At 36.3% G+C, this 18,774-nt stretch overlaps 1 protein-coding gene across 5 annotated transcripts in view; it reads left to right on the top strand.

Moving 5' to 3' along the window:
* The window catches only part of XB5957215.L (melanopsin-B-like L homeolog), a 59,540-nt gene that overhangs the window by 22,184 nt on the left and 18,582 nt on the right, over positions 1-18,774 (top strand). For 2 of the 5 annotated variants that reach the window (XM_041586780.1, XM_018254470.2), the window contains exons 1-7: positions 416-594; positions 3,486-3,549; positions 6,677-6,822; positions 8,586-8,719; positions 11,798-12,001; positions 12,831-13,002; positions 14,628-14,783. In XM_041586780.1, coding sequence (XP_041442714.1) covers positions 3,535-3,549; positions 6,677-6,822; positions 8,586-8,719; positions 11,798-12,001; positions 12,831-13,002; positions 14,628-14,783 — 827 coding nt within the window. In that variant the 5' untranslated portion in view covers positions 416-594; positions 3,486-3,534. 5 annotated transcript variants of the gene reach the window in all.

The raw sequence follows: 18,774 nt of genomic DNA, 5'->3' as shown, positions 1-18,774 counted from the left end.
CTTTAAGTTAATTTATAATTAGTTTGGACACTAGGTGGCAGTGAGTCCTAAGTAAACTGTGAAGTATAAAGTTGTTGTTAGTGAAAAGTGAATAAAGAGAACACAAATAGGAAATGTGGTGGCCATTTTGACAGTGATAAAGAAAGGGACATCAGCCGACAATATGTCAGGGAAGATTGAGGAACCAAGATTGTGCCACAACTGAGAGGTTTGAAAGTAAAAGAGGCCACCTAATAAAGTGGAGCTGGTTAAAAGAAAGTTTTCCATACCTGGTGTTTCAAGGTTAAATGTAAATATTATTAAATATGCACTTGTACTTGTCTGAGAGTACACATATTTGTGAGTTAGGAAGATACTTATGGCGGTGTATTTATTTTAAAGTAAGGTATAATGCACTTGTTTGCCCTTTTACAGGAATATTCGAGCCCTAGGCCACTAATGACCATAATCAACTGCTGTTGGGGACTGTTCTTGTAGGACAGATTGCTTGCCTTGGGATGCCTACTGTTGTTCATGGCTCCGTTGAAGAAAAACTGTTGCATTCACCCTCAAGTATTTTCCTGAAGGCATTCCCTGTGCATCTATTACAGTAAAGTAGGTTGATTAAAGGAGACATTTTATATAACCTTCATATTCAGTTATATGATTAATCTTTTCTCAAACTATGTAATGATACAGAAAAAAATGTTTTGAATGCATTTTACCTGCAAAAAGTGTCATTATATCAGACCTGCAGTGAGAACTTCTCAGTTCAAAGGCTAAGCTGAAATGAGAGGTGGGAGCGTCTCTTCACTTTCTTACAGGAAATGATCACAGCACTGGCTGGCAGGCTGATCTCTGCTGTAGCAGTGAAATCCGTTCCCAAATACTTCAAAATTCGACCATCAAATTGAATTACTTCGACTTTGAATATGAAAGTGGAAGTTTTTTTTCATCGAATTTGGCCATTTGCGGTCGAAGTAAAATTGTTCGATCGAACGATTGAATCCTTCGAATCAAACGATTTTTCTTCGACTTCAAAAAACTTAAAAAACTGCTCTAGAAGGTTCCCATAGGCTAACATAGCACTTTGGCAGGTTTAATTTGGCGAAGTATTGAAGTCAAAGTTTTTTTAAAGAGACAGTACTTCGATTATCGAATGGTCGAATATTCGAACTATTTTACTTCAAATCGAATTTGAAGTCGAAATTATAGTATCCTATGCGATGGTCGAAGTATCCAAAAAAATTACTTTGAATTTCACATTTTTTACTTAGAAAATTCCCTCGAATTCACTTCGACCCTTGATAAATCTGCCCCTAACAGAACTTGATCATGATGTAAAGGAACAATATATGACACATAATATGGATGCAAGTAAAAACCCACATTAAGCTATCATTATATACAGCATTATGCTCAGTATGACCATGCAATCAATATACAGTGCCTGGCTATTTCTAATTAGCACAGAAAGGATTGACTCTGAGTCACTGAGTTTATTTTTGTGATACATTTTTTAAAAAAAAGAGATTCAGTTACATGGTGACAGCAGGTGACTAGTACAGTTGCACTGCATTTATCACAGAGGCAATGGATGCAGCACTAAAAGACCTGCTGGGCAGCTAAGAGATGCAGGCTGAAGAGAGTTCAACTAAGAGAGGCAGGCTGAGGAGAGTCAGGCTGAGAGGGGTGGGTGCCAATATTATATTATCAAAATTGCCACACACATCTGCACGCCCAGGCCATCTCTCATTGGATGCTGCTCCACAGCAGCAAGAAGATAGTGCCGGTGGCCCCAGCTCGAGTAAGCGCTTGCATGAGAACCGGAAGCCATCTAAACAGGAGGGGCAATTTTAACCCAAAAGGTATAAAATAGAAATACTTTTGAATTTGCGCACACCACTTACTGCATATTACCGGGTGCATCCATATCCCAGGCCGCTTCCAAGACCAACACTGCAACAATCCAAAGTAGGGAAGAAGCACACCAGTTCAGCTAGGCAATGCCTTTTAGCACATTTATCTGCAGAAGTATTGAACGCACAAGCTTACGGGGTCCAACCGTGAGGAAGGGGTTGGACCCCGAAAGCTTGTGCGTTCAATACTTCTGCAAATAAATGTGCTAAACGGCATTGCCTAGCTGAACTTTTAAAAATAATTTCTCTGTAATAATAAAATATTACCTTGTGCTTGATTCAAACTAAGATATAATGAATCCTTATTGGAAGCAAAACCAGACTATTGGGTTTATTTAGTGTTTACATGATTTTCAAGTAGAATGAAGATCGAAATTACGGAAATACCTGTTATCTGGAAAACCCCATTGATATCCTCTCGTCTATTTTTCACTCTATGAAATGCAATTATATTGAACTGAAAATACCCAATCCTATGTATTTATAAAATGACATACCATAACTTAGTTTATCTGGACATACATATAAATATTCATATATAAATGTAAGCAAAGGTTTATAACAAGCTCTGCCTGCAAGGATACTAAAATCATCAGTCCTCCCCAAATGCCACCTGTCACTCTACATTCATCTAATGTTATATTTGAAACGTAACCTTATTCTTAGTAACTAGAGCTTATACTGTTAATCATGGTTTATTGTTAAACAGTACTTTATGATCTCTAACAGTGACCTATTGGCGAATTTTACCTTACTGCCATATAGGAATGTATTATAGATGTTTGGAATATTGTATAAAATGTAGATTTCTGTAGCTTAGCCACATCCGTTACTTGAGTAATCAGCAAGGAAGCCAAAAGGAGTATGAATATATTGAAGCTTAAAATTAGATTTTAAGTTTCTGAAAGAATCAGATTGGAGGGAAAGGATGTAATGCTACAGCTGCATTTAATTTATTAGAGAAACCTACAAATGCTCTCTTGGCACTGTTACACACTACTGCAATTATTTGGTGGAAATTAATTTCAGATGAATGTCTCTTATGTGGAGAGAAAAAAAACCCCAATCTCTATCATCTCAAGCTACTGTATTGGCCAGATACTTATTAAATGCTATTGTTTAACAGGGTAGTTCACCTTTTAGTATGTTATAGAATAGCCAATTCTAAGCAACCTTTCAATTGGTCTTCATTGTTTATTTTCTATCATTTTTTAATTATTTGCCTACTTTTTCTGGCTCTTTCCGGCTTTCAAATGGGGGTCACTGACCCCCATCTAAAAACAAAAACCCTCTATGGCTAAAAATGTATTGTTACTGGTACTTTTTATTATCCATCTTTCTATTTAGGCCCTCTCCTATTTATATTCCAGTCTTTTATTCAAATCTGTGAACAGTTGCTAGGGTAATTTGGACCCTAGCTACTAGAAGGCTGAAATTGCAAACTAAAGAGCTGCTGAATAAATAACCAAATAGCTCAAAAACCGCAAATAATAAAAAATGAAAACCAATTGCAGATTCTCTCAGAATAGCACTCTCTAATACTAAAGGTGAACAACCCCTTTAAATGTTTTTCTTTGCCTTTTTCAGATCCAAGTAAACATTTCAGCTTCAGAAGAATAAGATTACTCTGACAAAGATGGATCTTGGAAAAGTAAGTCACGAGACTGTGCCTGCAATAAATAGTGGGGCCGATTTATGAAAGATCAAATGACAGAATCCAGAAGGCCTTCCAGCAGCATGTCATAAAGGGTTTGACACACTGACCAAAACTGAGAAAGGTGTGAGTTCTTCCGAATGTGTGTGACTGCTTTGGACACGGCACAGCTCAGTACCAGCGCTGAGCACTATTAGCCATCCAGATCATTGATTTCCTATGCAAATTAAGTGTTATTGGTAAAATTATAAAAAGTTAATAAGGGAGCTCTTAGTCTTTGTTCTTTTTTCTAGTATCTGCTAAATGTTCCCTCCTTATACAATATCTGTGCTCTTGAAATTAATACACTCTGTTCTTCCATAAAGGAATATTTGAATAGACATTTGTCCCATAAAGTTGAATTTGTGGAAATGCTGTAGTTACCAATGTTGATGATGTAGTTACCAGCTGAAGGGAAGAGGTAGTTGTACCACTAAATGGTAGATTTGGACTTCATTTATATGGGAGTTGTCAAATATTGTGCACAAATAGTATTGCCACTATTTCATAGTCTCATTTGGGTGCATCATTTCTGTCACACTGATGTGAGTCATTAGGGCCTTGCCAATCCAGGTGTTAATTCTAGGGTGCCCTTGTGCCCTGTACTTTACACCTTTTATGCAATACATTGAAGCTGGCTGAACCTGCAGTGAAATATTTCCTGTGCTCCCATGGGAATGGTGGATGCTGGTATCACAAGGTTTACGTTTTAAAGGGGACCCATCACCCAAAAAAAAATAATATTCAAAATCCTGTTTTATAACATCCGTCAAGCAAAATGAACTTTAATTACACTATACACATTATTTGAATCTTGTTTCCTTCAGTCTGGGCATTCATAATTATAGCAAGCAGGCAGGTGCCATTTTGTAGACACTGTTATTAAGGCAAGCCTTGCATCATCTCAGAATCTTGTTTGTGCACCAGAATGGGGGACCTGATGTCCATCCCTATGCACTGGCTACACAATTCAATGGTGAAAAGAACGGGGGAATGTGTGGAAAGCAGTGACATTTAGTAAGTGCTGAATGGAAAGTGAAAGTGATTGTCTGCCCCACCTCTATGCCTTTAAGGAAAAGTAAATTTCAAGACTCTCAAAAATTGCAGCAAAAAACGGGGATCACGGCTATTTTTACGTTCCTTAAAAAAGGGGTTATTCACCTTTGAGTTAATATTTAGTATGATGTAGAGAGTGATAGACTGAGATAATTTCCAATTTATTTTCATTTTTTATTTTTTTGTGGTTATTTAGCTTTTTATTCAGCAGTTCTCCAGTTTGCAATGTCAGCAATCTAGCAACCATGCATTGATTTGAATAAGATATTGGAATATGAATAGGAGAGGGCCAAATGTAAAAGTTGTTTAGAATTGTTCACTCTATAACATACTAAAATGTAACTTAAAGGTGTAGCACCCCTTTAAGATAACATAGTTAATGTGAGTATATAGTCAGCATTCAATGTGATTTCTGTGATTTCAAGCATTCTTTAAAAATGGAAAATTAGAAACTTTGAACAGGATGAGTTTTTATGCCAGGATTTAATGTGATTGTAATGAAATAAAGGTTTTCTAAAGTACTGGAATGTTAAAGTTCATCAATAAAGTTCAAGCTCTGAACTTAATCATATTATATTTTATCACTTATCTTCCAATACTTTCCCAGTCCTGTGAGCTGTCATGTTTCCACAGAAGACATCTTGATTGCTTCAGCTTCAGAAGTGTTAGCTGTCACTTCATTCTATTCCTGCCATGACCTGCACAAGCGGAACCAAAGGAAATACCAATTCCTTCTTGTCCCCCAAATAGCAATAAAAAGCTCTCAAGTAAATCATGCCTTTTTTTCATTGAAAGTTTGAAGCCTGTTGTAACAATTCACCAATAATTAAAACTGCTCCTACAAATTCTATGCAGAAGATGAAACCTACCAGCCTGTAGTCATGGACAATATAGATGGTCTTTTCTTTATAAATAAATATTTCATTCATAATGTTTAAAGGACGGGCTGCATGAAAAGTCACATTTTTAATAATACATATTTTTTATATATAGTCAAAGGTTTGTAGACTGGAACTATTCATATTTTTGCAAGCTACAAAATACACAGTAGTCACACAATATACTAGATACTTTATTTAAAAGATACAGATAAAGGTGTAAGTTACAGGGTAATGCATACTTTTTTATATAAATAGTTGCATTTTGTTAGTAGCTTAATAATTACAGCAAGCTTTAAAAACATTTTAGTTTGACAGGAACTGAGACATTCTAAAATCTTGCTGTAATTACCAACATAATTAGACCAAAAGGTGTTACTTTTACAACAGTATTTTTTTGGTTTCATATTATATTTCAGTACACTGTACATTTAAGAAATACATAAAACATACATGAAAAATATGGTGTTTTTCTTTTAAAGAAGTGTATGCAGATTTGTTTTTTTTAAACATGCTACCTTCATTTTCTATTTTTCCTTTAGTTACATATCAAGAAATGCATTGTATAATTGGTGCACAATTTTTGTCAAGTGACTCTTTAAAACTTATCTGTACCCCCTGTTGTAATATACGAGAGTATTAGTCACATCTGACTGAAGTCACAGCCTGTAGCGGATGTGTGAGTTTAGTAACACATAGAAGTGCGGAATGCTGGGCATTGTTACTGCACTAGTAGGGGCAGATTTATCAAGGGTCGAAGTGAATTCGAGGGAATTTACGAAGTTAAAAAATTCGAAATTCTAAGTAATGTTTTGAATACTTCAACCATCGAATAGGATACTACGACTTCAAATTTACTTCGACTTCGATTTGAAGTAAAAATCGTTCGACTATTTGACCATTTGATAATCGAAGTACTGTCTCTTTAAAAAAACTTCGACTTCAATACTTCACCAACTTAAACCTGCCGACGTGTTATGTTAGCCTATGGGGACCTTCCAAAGCAATTTTCTACGTTTTTTTATATTCGAAGGAAAATCATATGATCGTACGATAAAATCTTTAAAATCGTACAATTCGAAGTATGATAGGAGTACGATCAGATATTAGAAACCATTTGTTGATTTATTTATTCTCTTCCTCTAATGTAGACTGTTGAATATGGAACACATCGCCAGGATGCAATCGCACAAATAGATGTCCCAGATCAGGTTCTTTACACAATTGGGAGCTTCATACTGATAATCGGTTCTGTGGGAATTATAGGAAACATGTTGGTTCTCTATGCATTTTACAGGTACAGAACTATTTTAATACTTTCCTTGGATACACACATAATTAAAGTAGAAAAAATAATAACCAATAATCAAAACAATCAATAATAATAAAATAAATAATAAAATCAATAATAATACCCCTGAAGTGGCAGGAATTTAAAGGGATACTGTCATGGGAAAAAAAATGTTTTCAAAATGAATCAGTTAATAGTGCTGCTCCAGCAGAATTCTGCACTGAAATCCATTGCTCAAAAGAGGAAACAGATTTTTTTACATTCAATTTTGAAATCTGACATGGGGCTAGACATATTGTCAATTTCCCAGCTGCCCCAAGTCATGTGACTTGTGCTCTGATAAACTTCAATCACTCTTTACTGCTGTGCTGCAAGTTGGAGTGATATCACCCCCCTCCCTTTTCCCCCCAGCAGCCAAACAAAAGAACAATGGGAAGGTAACCAGATAGCAGCTCCCTAACACAAGATAACAGCTGCCTGGTAGATCTAAGAACAACACTCAATAGTAAAAACCCATGTCCCACTGAGACACATTCAGTTACATTGAGAAGGAAAAACAGCAGCCTGCCAGAAAGCATTTCTCTCCTAAAGTGCAGGCACAAGTCACATGACCAGGGGCAGCTGGGAAATTGACAAAATGTCTAGCCCCGTGTCAGATTTCAAAAAAGAATATAAAAAAATCTGTTTGCTCTTTTGAGAAATGGATTTCAGTGAAGAATTCTGCTGGAATAGCACTATTAACTGATGTGTTTTGAAAAAAACATGTTTTCTGATAACAGGATCCCTTTAAGAGCAGAACTTGAGCAGAACTCTCCTTGCTCATCACCCATCAAATTTGTTGAAATAAACATATCTGCTACAAAGAGAGCATTTTTGAGATATTTAAACATTAGGATGTTTTTTTGGTTTACATTGAGCACATTTTCATTCTTGGGTAGAGTTTCTGGAACATTCAGCGTTTTTTTGGTAATCTGCATGTCCGCATGGAACATCATGAGCATGTAATCCTTTTCCAGATAAGTGAGCAGTGAACCCTTTGAAATTTCCATTGATCATGGCATGGTTAGTTTACAGTACACTGAATAGTTATGACGAAGGCACAATGATTTTTACATTACTGTAGGACAGGATAATCACATTCAGTCATGCAGTTTTGTCCGCAGGGTGTTTTGTTGTTATTCAATAATTCAAGCAACTGATCATAATTGAATCAATTTTATTGAACTTAAGCATCAAAGGAATGTTTGCACCAATGTATTCTTCCACACTCCTGCACTTTTGTGCACACACAGATTCAAAGAGTTCTAAATTATAGAAATATAAATGGTTATAAGAAACATAAATAAATGTTATTTAATGCAGCTGCTTTCTTGCAAGACCCAAATATCAGCTTTACATTTGTGTGGGAAAAAATGAAATCCATTGCCTACAACATTATTCTATGTACACTTTTTCTTATCTTAATTCTTATGCACCTAATGCAAACTGTGCTTTTACTGTTTATCTCAATGCCTTGATTATGCACATCCATATGTGTCTGTAAAAAGCAAATATTAAACTAAACATTTGGAAGAAATGTATTTCCCTTTAGCTGTAACAATCATATTAAGACCTAAACCATTAGACTTTATCTATGTTTTCTTGGTTTGATTGTATTTTCTATGCATTATTTAAATCTGTTTGAATCATTCATTGTAAAATGTATTCAATTGACAACACATTGCATTGACCCAAGAATTAAAGGTTTAATTTCTTGTGTCTTTCTCCAGAAACAAGAAGCTGAGGACGGCACCCAACTACTTTATTATAAACTTAGCAATCAGTGATTTTTTAATGTCAGCAACCCAGGCACCAGTTTGCTTTCTAAGCAGCTTGCACAGGGAGTGGATACTTGGAGATATAGGTAATTACTTTCCCTATTTCCTATTTATTTTCACGCCATCTAAATGCACATCACAGATTAGCTATTTTATAGCATATTGAAATCATTTGCATATGTATTGAAGAATTATATAAGATACTGTGAAATTGGGAAAAAAAAGAAACTGCACTTTAGTTCAACATATTTATGTTTTCCTGATGGATTTACCTATAGTAAATAAGAGTTTAATTTATATTTTTATATTTCCCTTAAAGGAGAACCAAACCCCCATACTAATGAAACCCCCTACCTTCCATAGTCCCCCTCCCTGTTCCCACGCCGCACAGGTGTTAATACCTGTAAATGCCCCAAAGTCTTTAATTAGCCCTCGATGCAGAGTCAGCGCAGTGGAGCTCACAGAGGCCATCTTGACCGCTTCAGGAGTCTTCAGTAAGCAAACGGCGTATCGGCACATGCGCAGTTGTAGAAAATTTCCGTTTTAGAACAACTGTGCATGCGCCAACAGCCACGGATATTGCTGAAGGGACCCGAAGATTCCCGAAGCGGTGAAGATGGTGCCCATGAGCGCCATTGCGCTGACTCTGCATAGAGGGGTAATTAAAGACCATGGGCCATTTACAGGTATTAACACCTGTGCAGCGGGGAACAGGGAGGGGGACTATGGAAGTTTATTAGTTTGGGGGTTTAGTACTCCTTTAAGTTTCACTGAAGTTATTAATGCCTCAGCCTCAAGTTTTAACATTTCCTAAGCAGCCATTGTCTGGATCCATGTCTGGATAGATGAATAGAGATGAAATTTCCTATATTTCAGATGATTGTTTCACTGTTTAACCTGCAGCTGGATGAACTGATTGGTTGCTAAGGGTTACTCCCAGGTGCAAATTTGCCCAGTCTTTATTAAAGAGCCCCATTGTGTATGAAAGCTATACATACATAATAAGTAAGATTTACCTTCAGTTTAGTATTTTTTTAAATACTGTTGTTTAGCATTTAAAAAAATTCAACATCCATGCTTCCCTGCAATTCCCACACTACTTTTTAGTAGGGATGCAACAAAAACCTGGATTTGATTCAGGATTCAGCTGATTCTGAAAAAATCAAGATAAGATTCAGCCAAATCCAATAGCCTGGCCAAACTGAATCTGAATTCTACATATATGACAAAAAAAATTTGCATCAGGTATTTTTGCCCATGTGCCGGCTTTTCCGGAGCAAAAGAAATGTTCGAATTTGCTGCAGCATTCTGCCAACCATGGATTCTGGGATTTGGCTAGACCCTTAAAAGCAGGGTTTGGTGCACCCTACTCTCTAGTGATATGCGGGTCAGAAAAACTCAACCTGCATCGAACACTAACCAACAAAGCTGCAAAATGTTTCTATTGTAGGTCCCTCACCCAAACCGTACCCATGTCTTCCTGCTCTGTATGTTACTTGTGCGTGTGCTTTTGGTTCCAAAAGAGAGGGAATCTTTGGCAGAAAAGCAGGAGTGTAATTTCCCAGTCTGACCTTTAAGTTAACTTTTAACATGTTATGAAATGGCCAATTCTAAGCAACTTTGCCATTGGCCTTCATTTTTTCTTTATTATAGTTTTTGAATTATTTGCCTTTTTCTTATGACTCTTTCCACCCACTCTTTCAAATGGGGGCCAGTGACCTCAACTAAAAACAAATGCTCTGTAAATCTCTGCAAATGTATTGTTACTGCTAGTTTTATTACTTGTCTTTCTAATCAGTTCCTCTCCTATTCCAGTCTCTCATTCAAACCAATGCATGGTTGCTGGGGTAAATTAGACCTTAGCAACCAGATTGCTGAACTTGCAAACTAGAGAGCTGCTGAATAAAAATTAATCAAAAAAACAGAAATAATAAAAAAATGAAACCCAATTGGAAATTGTCTCAGAATATCACTCTCTACATAATACTGAAAGTTAATTTAAAGGTGAGGAACCCCTTAGGGCAGAGACAGACGTGAAGATTAGGGGAGATTTAGTCGCCTCTTCTTGGGGTGACTAACCTCCCCGAAAAGCCTTCCCACCGGGTAGAATCTACATTGTGATTAATTTCTGGGCTACTAAATCTCCCCAAATCTTAGCGTGTGATCCTTAGTAGCACAACACTTTTTGTTTGTTTTCTTTGTAAAATAAAAGAGTACTCAAACAATAGTTTGCTTCATTATATACAGTACACAATGTTTAGTGCCAACATAGCCATTTACTATACTCAGTCCAGATATGATTCTTTGCATTATAACCCATAAAGCACAAAAATATAAAAGAATAATTTTAGTCACATTGTTTCTGTCAGGTAGATAGAAATAAAATGTAACAGCATGGTAATCTGAAGGAAAAAGCAAAATAAACATATCCGCTGCATGATAGTGTATTTAAATGCTTAGCACTATGATGGTTTCATTATGAACTCCTTTCATTTTGTGAAAAGAACAATTTTTGCCTGACATGAGGATTATCTGATTTATATCAGCCATACTTAATTAGGAAAGCAGCCATGCTAAATATAACATTCTGAACAAAGTAAATCTCTTCTTTGAAGTCAATAAAAATGTATAAACTTATGTTGAAAATGTCTAGGTTTTGGACCTGTTATCTAGAATGCTCGGGACCTGGGCTTTTCCGGATAACATCTTTCCATAATTTGGATCTTAATACCTTAAGTCTTTAAACATTAAATAAACCAAATAAACTTTGCTTCCAATAATTACTATATATCTTAGTTTGGATTTAGTGCACTGTACTGTTTTATTATTATTATTATTATTATTATTATTATTATTAATAATAATAATAATTTTAAAAAAAGCTAATCATTTTTAAAAATGTGGATTATTTGGATAAAATGGAGTATATGGAAGATAGCCTTTCTGTAATTCAGTGCTTTTTGGATAATGGGTTTCCGGATAACAGATTACATACCTGTATCCTAAAATTAAAGGATATTAAAGCTCCGTAACCATATAAAGGCATGATGCCACAGAGCCATTACTTTTATGTTGCTTTTATATAAAAGGCATAAACAGTAAAAAAAATAAGTTTACGAAATTAGTAAGCAACTGTTGAATTTCTCTTTCCTCTTATTTTCTAGGCTGTAATGTGTATGCGTTTTGTGGGGCACTGTTTGGAATAACCTCTATGATGACATTATTGGCTATATCAATCAATCGATATATAGTTATCACAAAACCACTACAGTCCATTCAATGGTCTTCCAAAAAAAGAACATCACAGATTATTGTCCTTGTCTGGATGTATTCATTAATGTGGAGCTTGGCACCATTACTTGGCTGGAGTAAGTTGAATAATCTATTCTCATAAACATTTCTGGAGCACAAAATGTCCACCAACAGTACACTTGTGATAGGTAAAGCACGCTAATAATTAAAAAGTAGCAATTTACATAAAACCGAATGTGTTACTATCTTACTTCTATGCCTTTCCAATTAAGGAAATGCATTTTTCAATATAATATCTATAGAATAATAAGAGGTGAAAAGTTTGCTCTAGGTGTAGTTTCTGACGGCAGTTAATCAGCAGCTATTGGTCTCCCACAGTTGATGAATATGATGAAATATTTAATTTGTTGCTGTGGTTTGCAAGACTTAAAGGTTTCCACCTTCTGTTACTAATGATGCAGCAAATACACTTCGTTGGGATTTGGCTGAATCCCGTATCCCTCATTCAAAATTAGGCCAAATCCCGAACTGAATCCAAACCCTAATTCATCTATGTAAATTAGGTGCTGGAAGGCCTAAACATTTTTATAATGCAGGCCTGGGGTTTTCTGTATAAGGGATATTTCCATAATTTGATCACCATTAAATAAACCCAATAATGAGGATTAATTATATCTTATTTGGGATCAAATTTACTGTTTGATTATGACAGAGAAAAAGGAAATCATTTTAAAAAAAATTTAATTACTTGTTTAAAATGGAGTCTATTGGAAGATGGCCTTCCTGTAACTCCAGGCTTTCTGGATAATTGGTTTCCATCGGATCGGTAAATACATGGATAGAAGACATTTAAAAAAATCAAAACATATAGCAGTTCCCTTTATGACAATGCTCAGTCCCTGTGTTCAAAAATGGTTCAACATATGAACACTTGTTTTCTTTTAGGTTCCTATGTGCCAGAGGGCTTAAGGATATCTTGTACATGGGACTATGTGACATCTACAATGTCAAACAGAAGTTACACAATGATGCTGTGCTGTTGCGTCTTCTTTATTCCACTTATTGTAATATCACATTGTTACTTATTCATGTTTCTGGCAATTCGGAGTACTGGCAGGTAAGCTGTATTATCTGTATCAATGTATATTTTGGTCTGCATTTTTGAATATGGTGCTATATCCTATTCTCAGGACTCATATCAGAAATCCACTTGAACTACAAACGGAACCCCTATTTGCATTGAACATTGAACATTGCTAATACTGCTTCCAACTTACTCAGGCATGATGAGGCCCAGAGCAGGTGTACCTTTATATGTTCTCTATACTGCAGCTATGCAGATTCACAATGACAATTAGGGGGTTATTTATTAAACCTCAAATTTTTCTGGTCTGGCTTTTTGGGGCAAAACTCAAATTTTTCGATATTTATTATACCCCAATACTGCAAAAAGCCCGAACCCGAATCAGTGGGAGAGGCACCTATCCCAAATTAAAGTTATCATGGTCTTCGGTGGATTTAACCCGAAAATCCGACTTTTTCAGGGTTTTCTGGAAAAAACTCGTAAAAATTTTAGCTTATCGTATCGTATGATTCGGGTTTTCGCTCAATCTTCTTCGAGTTTTTTACAGATCCGATTAATTTATTAATAAATAAGGCAAAATTGGGACAATGAGATAAATTTGGATTTTAGTAAATAACCTCGATGTATAGATGTTGACAACTTATTTTACTGATTAGAAGCTCTAATGAGAATAAAAAAAGCTTATTTATAACTGGAATTCTGTCATTCAGTGGTAAGCAGTCACTTCTAAAGTGTTCCAAATTTAAGAATGATGGAAACATTAAAAGCAAAACATTGCTTACCATGGTAAGAATACAACTTGGCATACACAGAAAGTAATGCTGCTGTGATCACAATTTTCCGTTCTGAAAAATAAATCTTGTGTTTGTGAATGCTCATTTAATTAACATAGTGCTTGCTGTGAAGATGCAATTGTATGCCCTTTCAATACCATAGTAAACACTGGCTTTTGTAGGCTTGCCATGAAATTGAATTGAATCAGCCTGCTTCTGTTTTTGCTACCACCCATGCAACAATTTACAGCACTTCATTGGGATTTGGACAGATTAAAATGATAAAAATGATTGTGTAAATAATTTGTCATATCAGTTACAGTATGACTCAAATAACTAAACAGGGAGTGCGGGCAGTGACACGCATAGACATTCATTCGGTGCTAAACAGTGAGGAACATCTGGTGGGTTGTGGATCAGTTCCTCTTTAATGCCCCAAAACCACAGATTAAAATCTTAATGATGCCTGCCATGGGAAAAAGCACTTTACAGATACACTTTGTACAATATATTAATCACACATCTAAGTCTGTTATGTAATGGAATGAGACAGTTGTAGATTATAGCTATTGCAAATATGGCATATCATGGAATATAATTGTATGTGTGTGTGTGTGTTAATAACAAATATACATTTTGCAAAGACTGTGTTATTGATTTTTCTGTCAATTGATTATTTTAAAAAACAAACCATGATAGAATGCTTTATTTTTATAAAAACTTTAATTCTATTACATTTCTGCAAATGGAAATGTAAACTATTTTTATTATTTTATATCATATGTAGCACAGGTTCTGTAAGACTAACCATGCTGGATCTAAGAGAACAGTCCATTTCATTATGTGCAGTGATTGCACAGGAATTACAGATGTATTATTTTGCAGGAATGTACAGAAACTTGGATCATACGGTCGCCAATCTTTTTTGTCTCAATCCATGAAGAATGAATGGAAAATGGCAAAAATTGCTTTTGTAATCATCATTGTATTTGTACTGTCCTGGTCTCCTTATGCTTGCGTCACACTGATTGCTTGGGCTGGGTAAGTGCTGACTCTTTTTGTAAAACTGAATTATTTAGAAGGAAGCCACTCTATTGTTTTTTTCTACACATTTTATCTATAAATTATTAACAGCTAATGTGACACATTCCAACTATTCCTGATGTGTATTAATTGCCAATAACCAGTTTGCGCAAAGGGAAATTGCCACCCCTACAGCAGCAAAATAATGAATATGCCGTTTTATCACAGGATAACATTTGCATTAAGCTCATTCCCTCTATTTTGCAATAAAATATTGACAATTTAAGTGAAATATTGGGGATTACCAGAGTGGTTGTAGAGGTTCTGTTGGCCAAGTAGTAGTGGCAGTTGCATTGTGTGAGCTTTGGGAGGATACAAGACTCCTTAAATTCAGCATTCCCTGTATTAGTTTGGGGTTTATTATGCAGAAAATATTATCTAGAAAGCTCTAAAATATTTCAATAATACTTCCACGCTGCCCTATTTACTGCAAATGAACCATTAATCCTTTTTCACTATTTGCATTTTCTCTTCTTCTCTATTACAAAGATAGTACCATAAAAGAAATTTTAAGCAAGACAATATTAATCATAGACACAAAGCATTGGTAATGGATACTTTTTTAGGTACTTGCCCTACTTGTATAATGACCCTAACATGTAAAGGGCACTTTTCACCAAAATAATTTTTCCCCACTTCCTCACTGGTGGTGCAGGTTAACATAAGTTAACTGCTGTGCCCCCTGCACTAGAGTGACTGTGATAGGGCACACACATGCTCTTAATAATTTAGTGTCTGGGCTTTCTCAATATTCTCATTACTTGATTTTTAACCCTGGGGCTCTTGCTTATTATGTGCATGTGTATCCTATAACATGCCCCCTGCCACAACAGTAGATTCACAGTGTTGGGGGCACAGCATATTGCCTGGCTAGTTTTCTACTGACTGTCCTTCTGGTTTTGACTTTGCCTATTTTCGATCTTCTTCCCTGGTGTCTGCTGACTGCCTTGATCTAGGCATGTCACTTGTTACAGAATTTGCTGTGCCTGACCTGACCCCATATATCTGCCTGGCTACCTACTGTCTGCTCCTGTTTAGTACCTCACTCATTAAACCTCACTACCCTCTCTCCACCCCATTAGCTGTCTCATCCATATGATAGCTAGACGTTAGTGTGGCTGCTTGTGGGTCACTATCTGCTTATGATTAATTCTCTAACATCACAGCACTGATGGAAAAATTACAATGAACAGTAACTGGGAGGAGAAATGAATAATGAAAAACCATGTTTTTTTATCATGCTGAACTTTAGTTACAGTAAACATCTGTAGTTTCCTGTTAAGTGATCATTTTAGTTGGATGGCATATTTCACATTTAATTTGTGTTTTTTGAAACTCTATCTATAAGAGTGAATCCACACAAGCTTTAAAGCATAGCTAGTGCATGTGCTGTTCCAGACCTAGACCATATTTGAATTAAGCACCCACACACCACCACTGTTGTTGTTGTGCTATAGTATTTAAATTGCTCTCACCCTTGCTGTGTGTAACATACCACAAACTGTGATCATTTAGCAGCTATTAAATGTCTTAATATCACTTTCTGGCTGAGGACTGACAATCAAACTGAATAGTATAAATAAGAATGGGACAGCACAAAATTTGTCCAGTCTCACTCGCTTTAAATAAGCAAAACAGGGTGTGTTAAGACAGTACCATTGTTTTGGATGGAAAAGATAAGCTGTTGCTGGGTAGAAAAGTCAGGCTGTGCTAGTGGAGAGAGCTATCAGCAGTGTATGCAAGGCTTTTATATTTAATTTTGCAATTTTAGACATATTGTCAGTTTCCCAGGAGCCCTCATGTCATGTGACTTGTGCTCTGATAAACATCAATCTCTCTTTACTGCTGCACTGCAAGTTGGGGTGATCACACCCCCCCTCCCTTACCTCCCCAGCAGCCCATCAGCAGCCTATCAACAGAACAATGGGCAGCTAACCAGATAGCAGCAAGCCCGGATTTTTGGAAAGGCCACAAAGGCCTGGGCCTATGGCAGTAGAATTTTAGGGTGGCGGCAAGCTGTCCAACCACACCCTCGTTGGTTCGGAAGCACTGGTGATTTGTAGGAAATACAATAGTTTTTATAATTTGCTGTGCATCAATCCCCATTACTCCATACTCAATGCTGAAAATTTGCACATGTGCACAAAGGAAGAGGAGGGGAAGGAGAGTTGAATGGCAGAGGGCCTAGGGGCACCTGCTGTGTAAATCCGGCCCTGGATAGCAGCTATTCGACATCTCTGCTGAAGGATTTGTTTGCATTGTAGACATGAAAATAGCACCAAAGCAGGAAACCCCTTGCTTTGTTGCAATTCTCACAACCTATGTTGTGGTATAATACAATGGGCAGGGGAGAAATAATAGCTGTCTAAAGGCAGTTCTATCCTGAAGTGTTGGCTCCTTCTCAAAGGTCAGGATCAGGCACAATGCACTGGCTGCCTCCACACCAATATTACAGCTAACAAAAAAATACATTTGTTGGTTCGAGAATAAAATTTTAAATAGTAAAGTACATTATTTGCAATGTAAACAGCGTAATTTAAAAATACAAAGTAAACCATAAAAATCATGACAGAATCCCTTTAAATGTAAAAGCAAAAAAAAAACAATAAACAAACCAAGCCTTGATTGTTTCTTGGTTCTGGTTAAAATTAATCCTGTAATTATGTTAATTGAATTGTAAATTGCCCATAAGGCTTCCTTCCATGTAAAAGGAAAATTAACAGGAAAATATGAAGTTCCTTTGCAGTGATACTCTAAAAGCAACAGCACTGATGCGCTCAGGGTCGGACTGGGCCGGCAGGACACCGGCAAAAAACTTGGTGGGCCCCGGGTCTTGTGGGCCCGCTGGCCCAGATCCACACCCAGACTTACAGATTTACAGGCTCCTTCCTGCTCGAAAACCATAGCGCACGTGTACTCACATGCGTGGCGGCGGCACAGCAGGGGGTCCGTATGGGGGGCCCTGGACAGCCCTGGGCCCCCCAGTCCGACCCTGAATGCATTAGTAAAAAATTTAGTGTTATGGAAAAAACACATATTGCACAAAAGTTCACTCTGCAGGCCCTTGATAAAGTAGTCCCATAATACTGAATGTATCTTTTCTGCAGCTGCATAAACAACACAAAATCGCCCCATTGAGATTTATAGAATGGAAGTTTTAGGTATTTACTTTGTAAGTCTGTTTTAAAACTAGCCACAGATCCAGGCCTCACGTGGTGAGGTAGTACTATTCTGTATCTGCCAATGGAAATTACTACAATAGAGTTACAATACAATGAATGCTGCCTGGCTGCAAAACTGAAGGTGATGTTAACCTTAAAATGAACTTTTAGTATGATGTAGAGAGTGATATTCTGAGATAATTTGCAATTTGTTTTTATTTATTTTTATAATTTGTGGGTTATTTAGCGTTTTATTCAGCAGCTCTGCAGTTTTTAATTTCAGCAATCTAGTTGCTAGTGTCCAAATTACCATAGCAACCATGCATTGATTGCAATAAAAGACTGGAATATGAATATGGGGGCCTAAACAGAAAGATGAGAAAAAAAACAATTACAATACATTTATAGCCTTACAGAGAATATGTTTTTAGATGGGGTCCGTAACCCCCATTTGAAACCTGAAAAGAGTCAGAAGAAGGCAAATAATTAAAAAAAACTGTAAGAAAAAAAGAAAAAAAATTGAAACGTAACCCCTTTAAAAAGTAACAAATGGTATGACACTTGCAATAGAAAAACAATAATTTATTATTCAGTAAGTAAACGTAACTTTTTAAAATAACATAATCAGGGTAATTTAATAACCTTGTGTTGTGCGAAGTGCAAAAAAAGCTGCAATCATTTCCATAATGCATTCTTCTAGTACAGAATGGCAGCAGGCCTCTGCACTCTATTATGGAGTATTTAGACCTTCTGCCCGCCTCTTGAATGGAGAGTTGCAAGCATTAGGC

This window comes from Xenopus laevis, chromosome 1L, assembly GCF_017654675.1.
Source record: "Xenopus laevis strain J_2021 chromosome 1L, Xenopus_laevis_v10.1, whole genome shotgun sequence".
NCBI lineage: Eukaryota > Metazoa > Chordata > Amphibia > Anura > Pipidae > Xenopus > Xenopus laevis.
The sequence above is the reverse complement of the archived record's forward strand: the minus strand, read 5'-3'. Positions and strand labels throughout refer to the sequence as shown.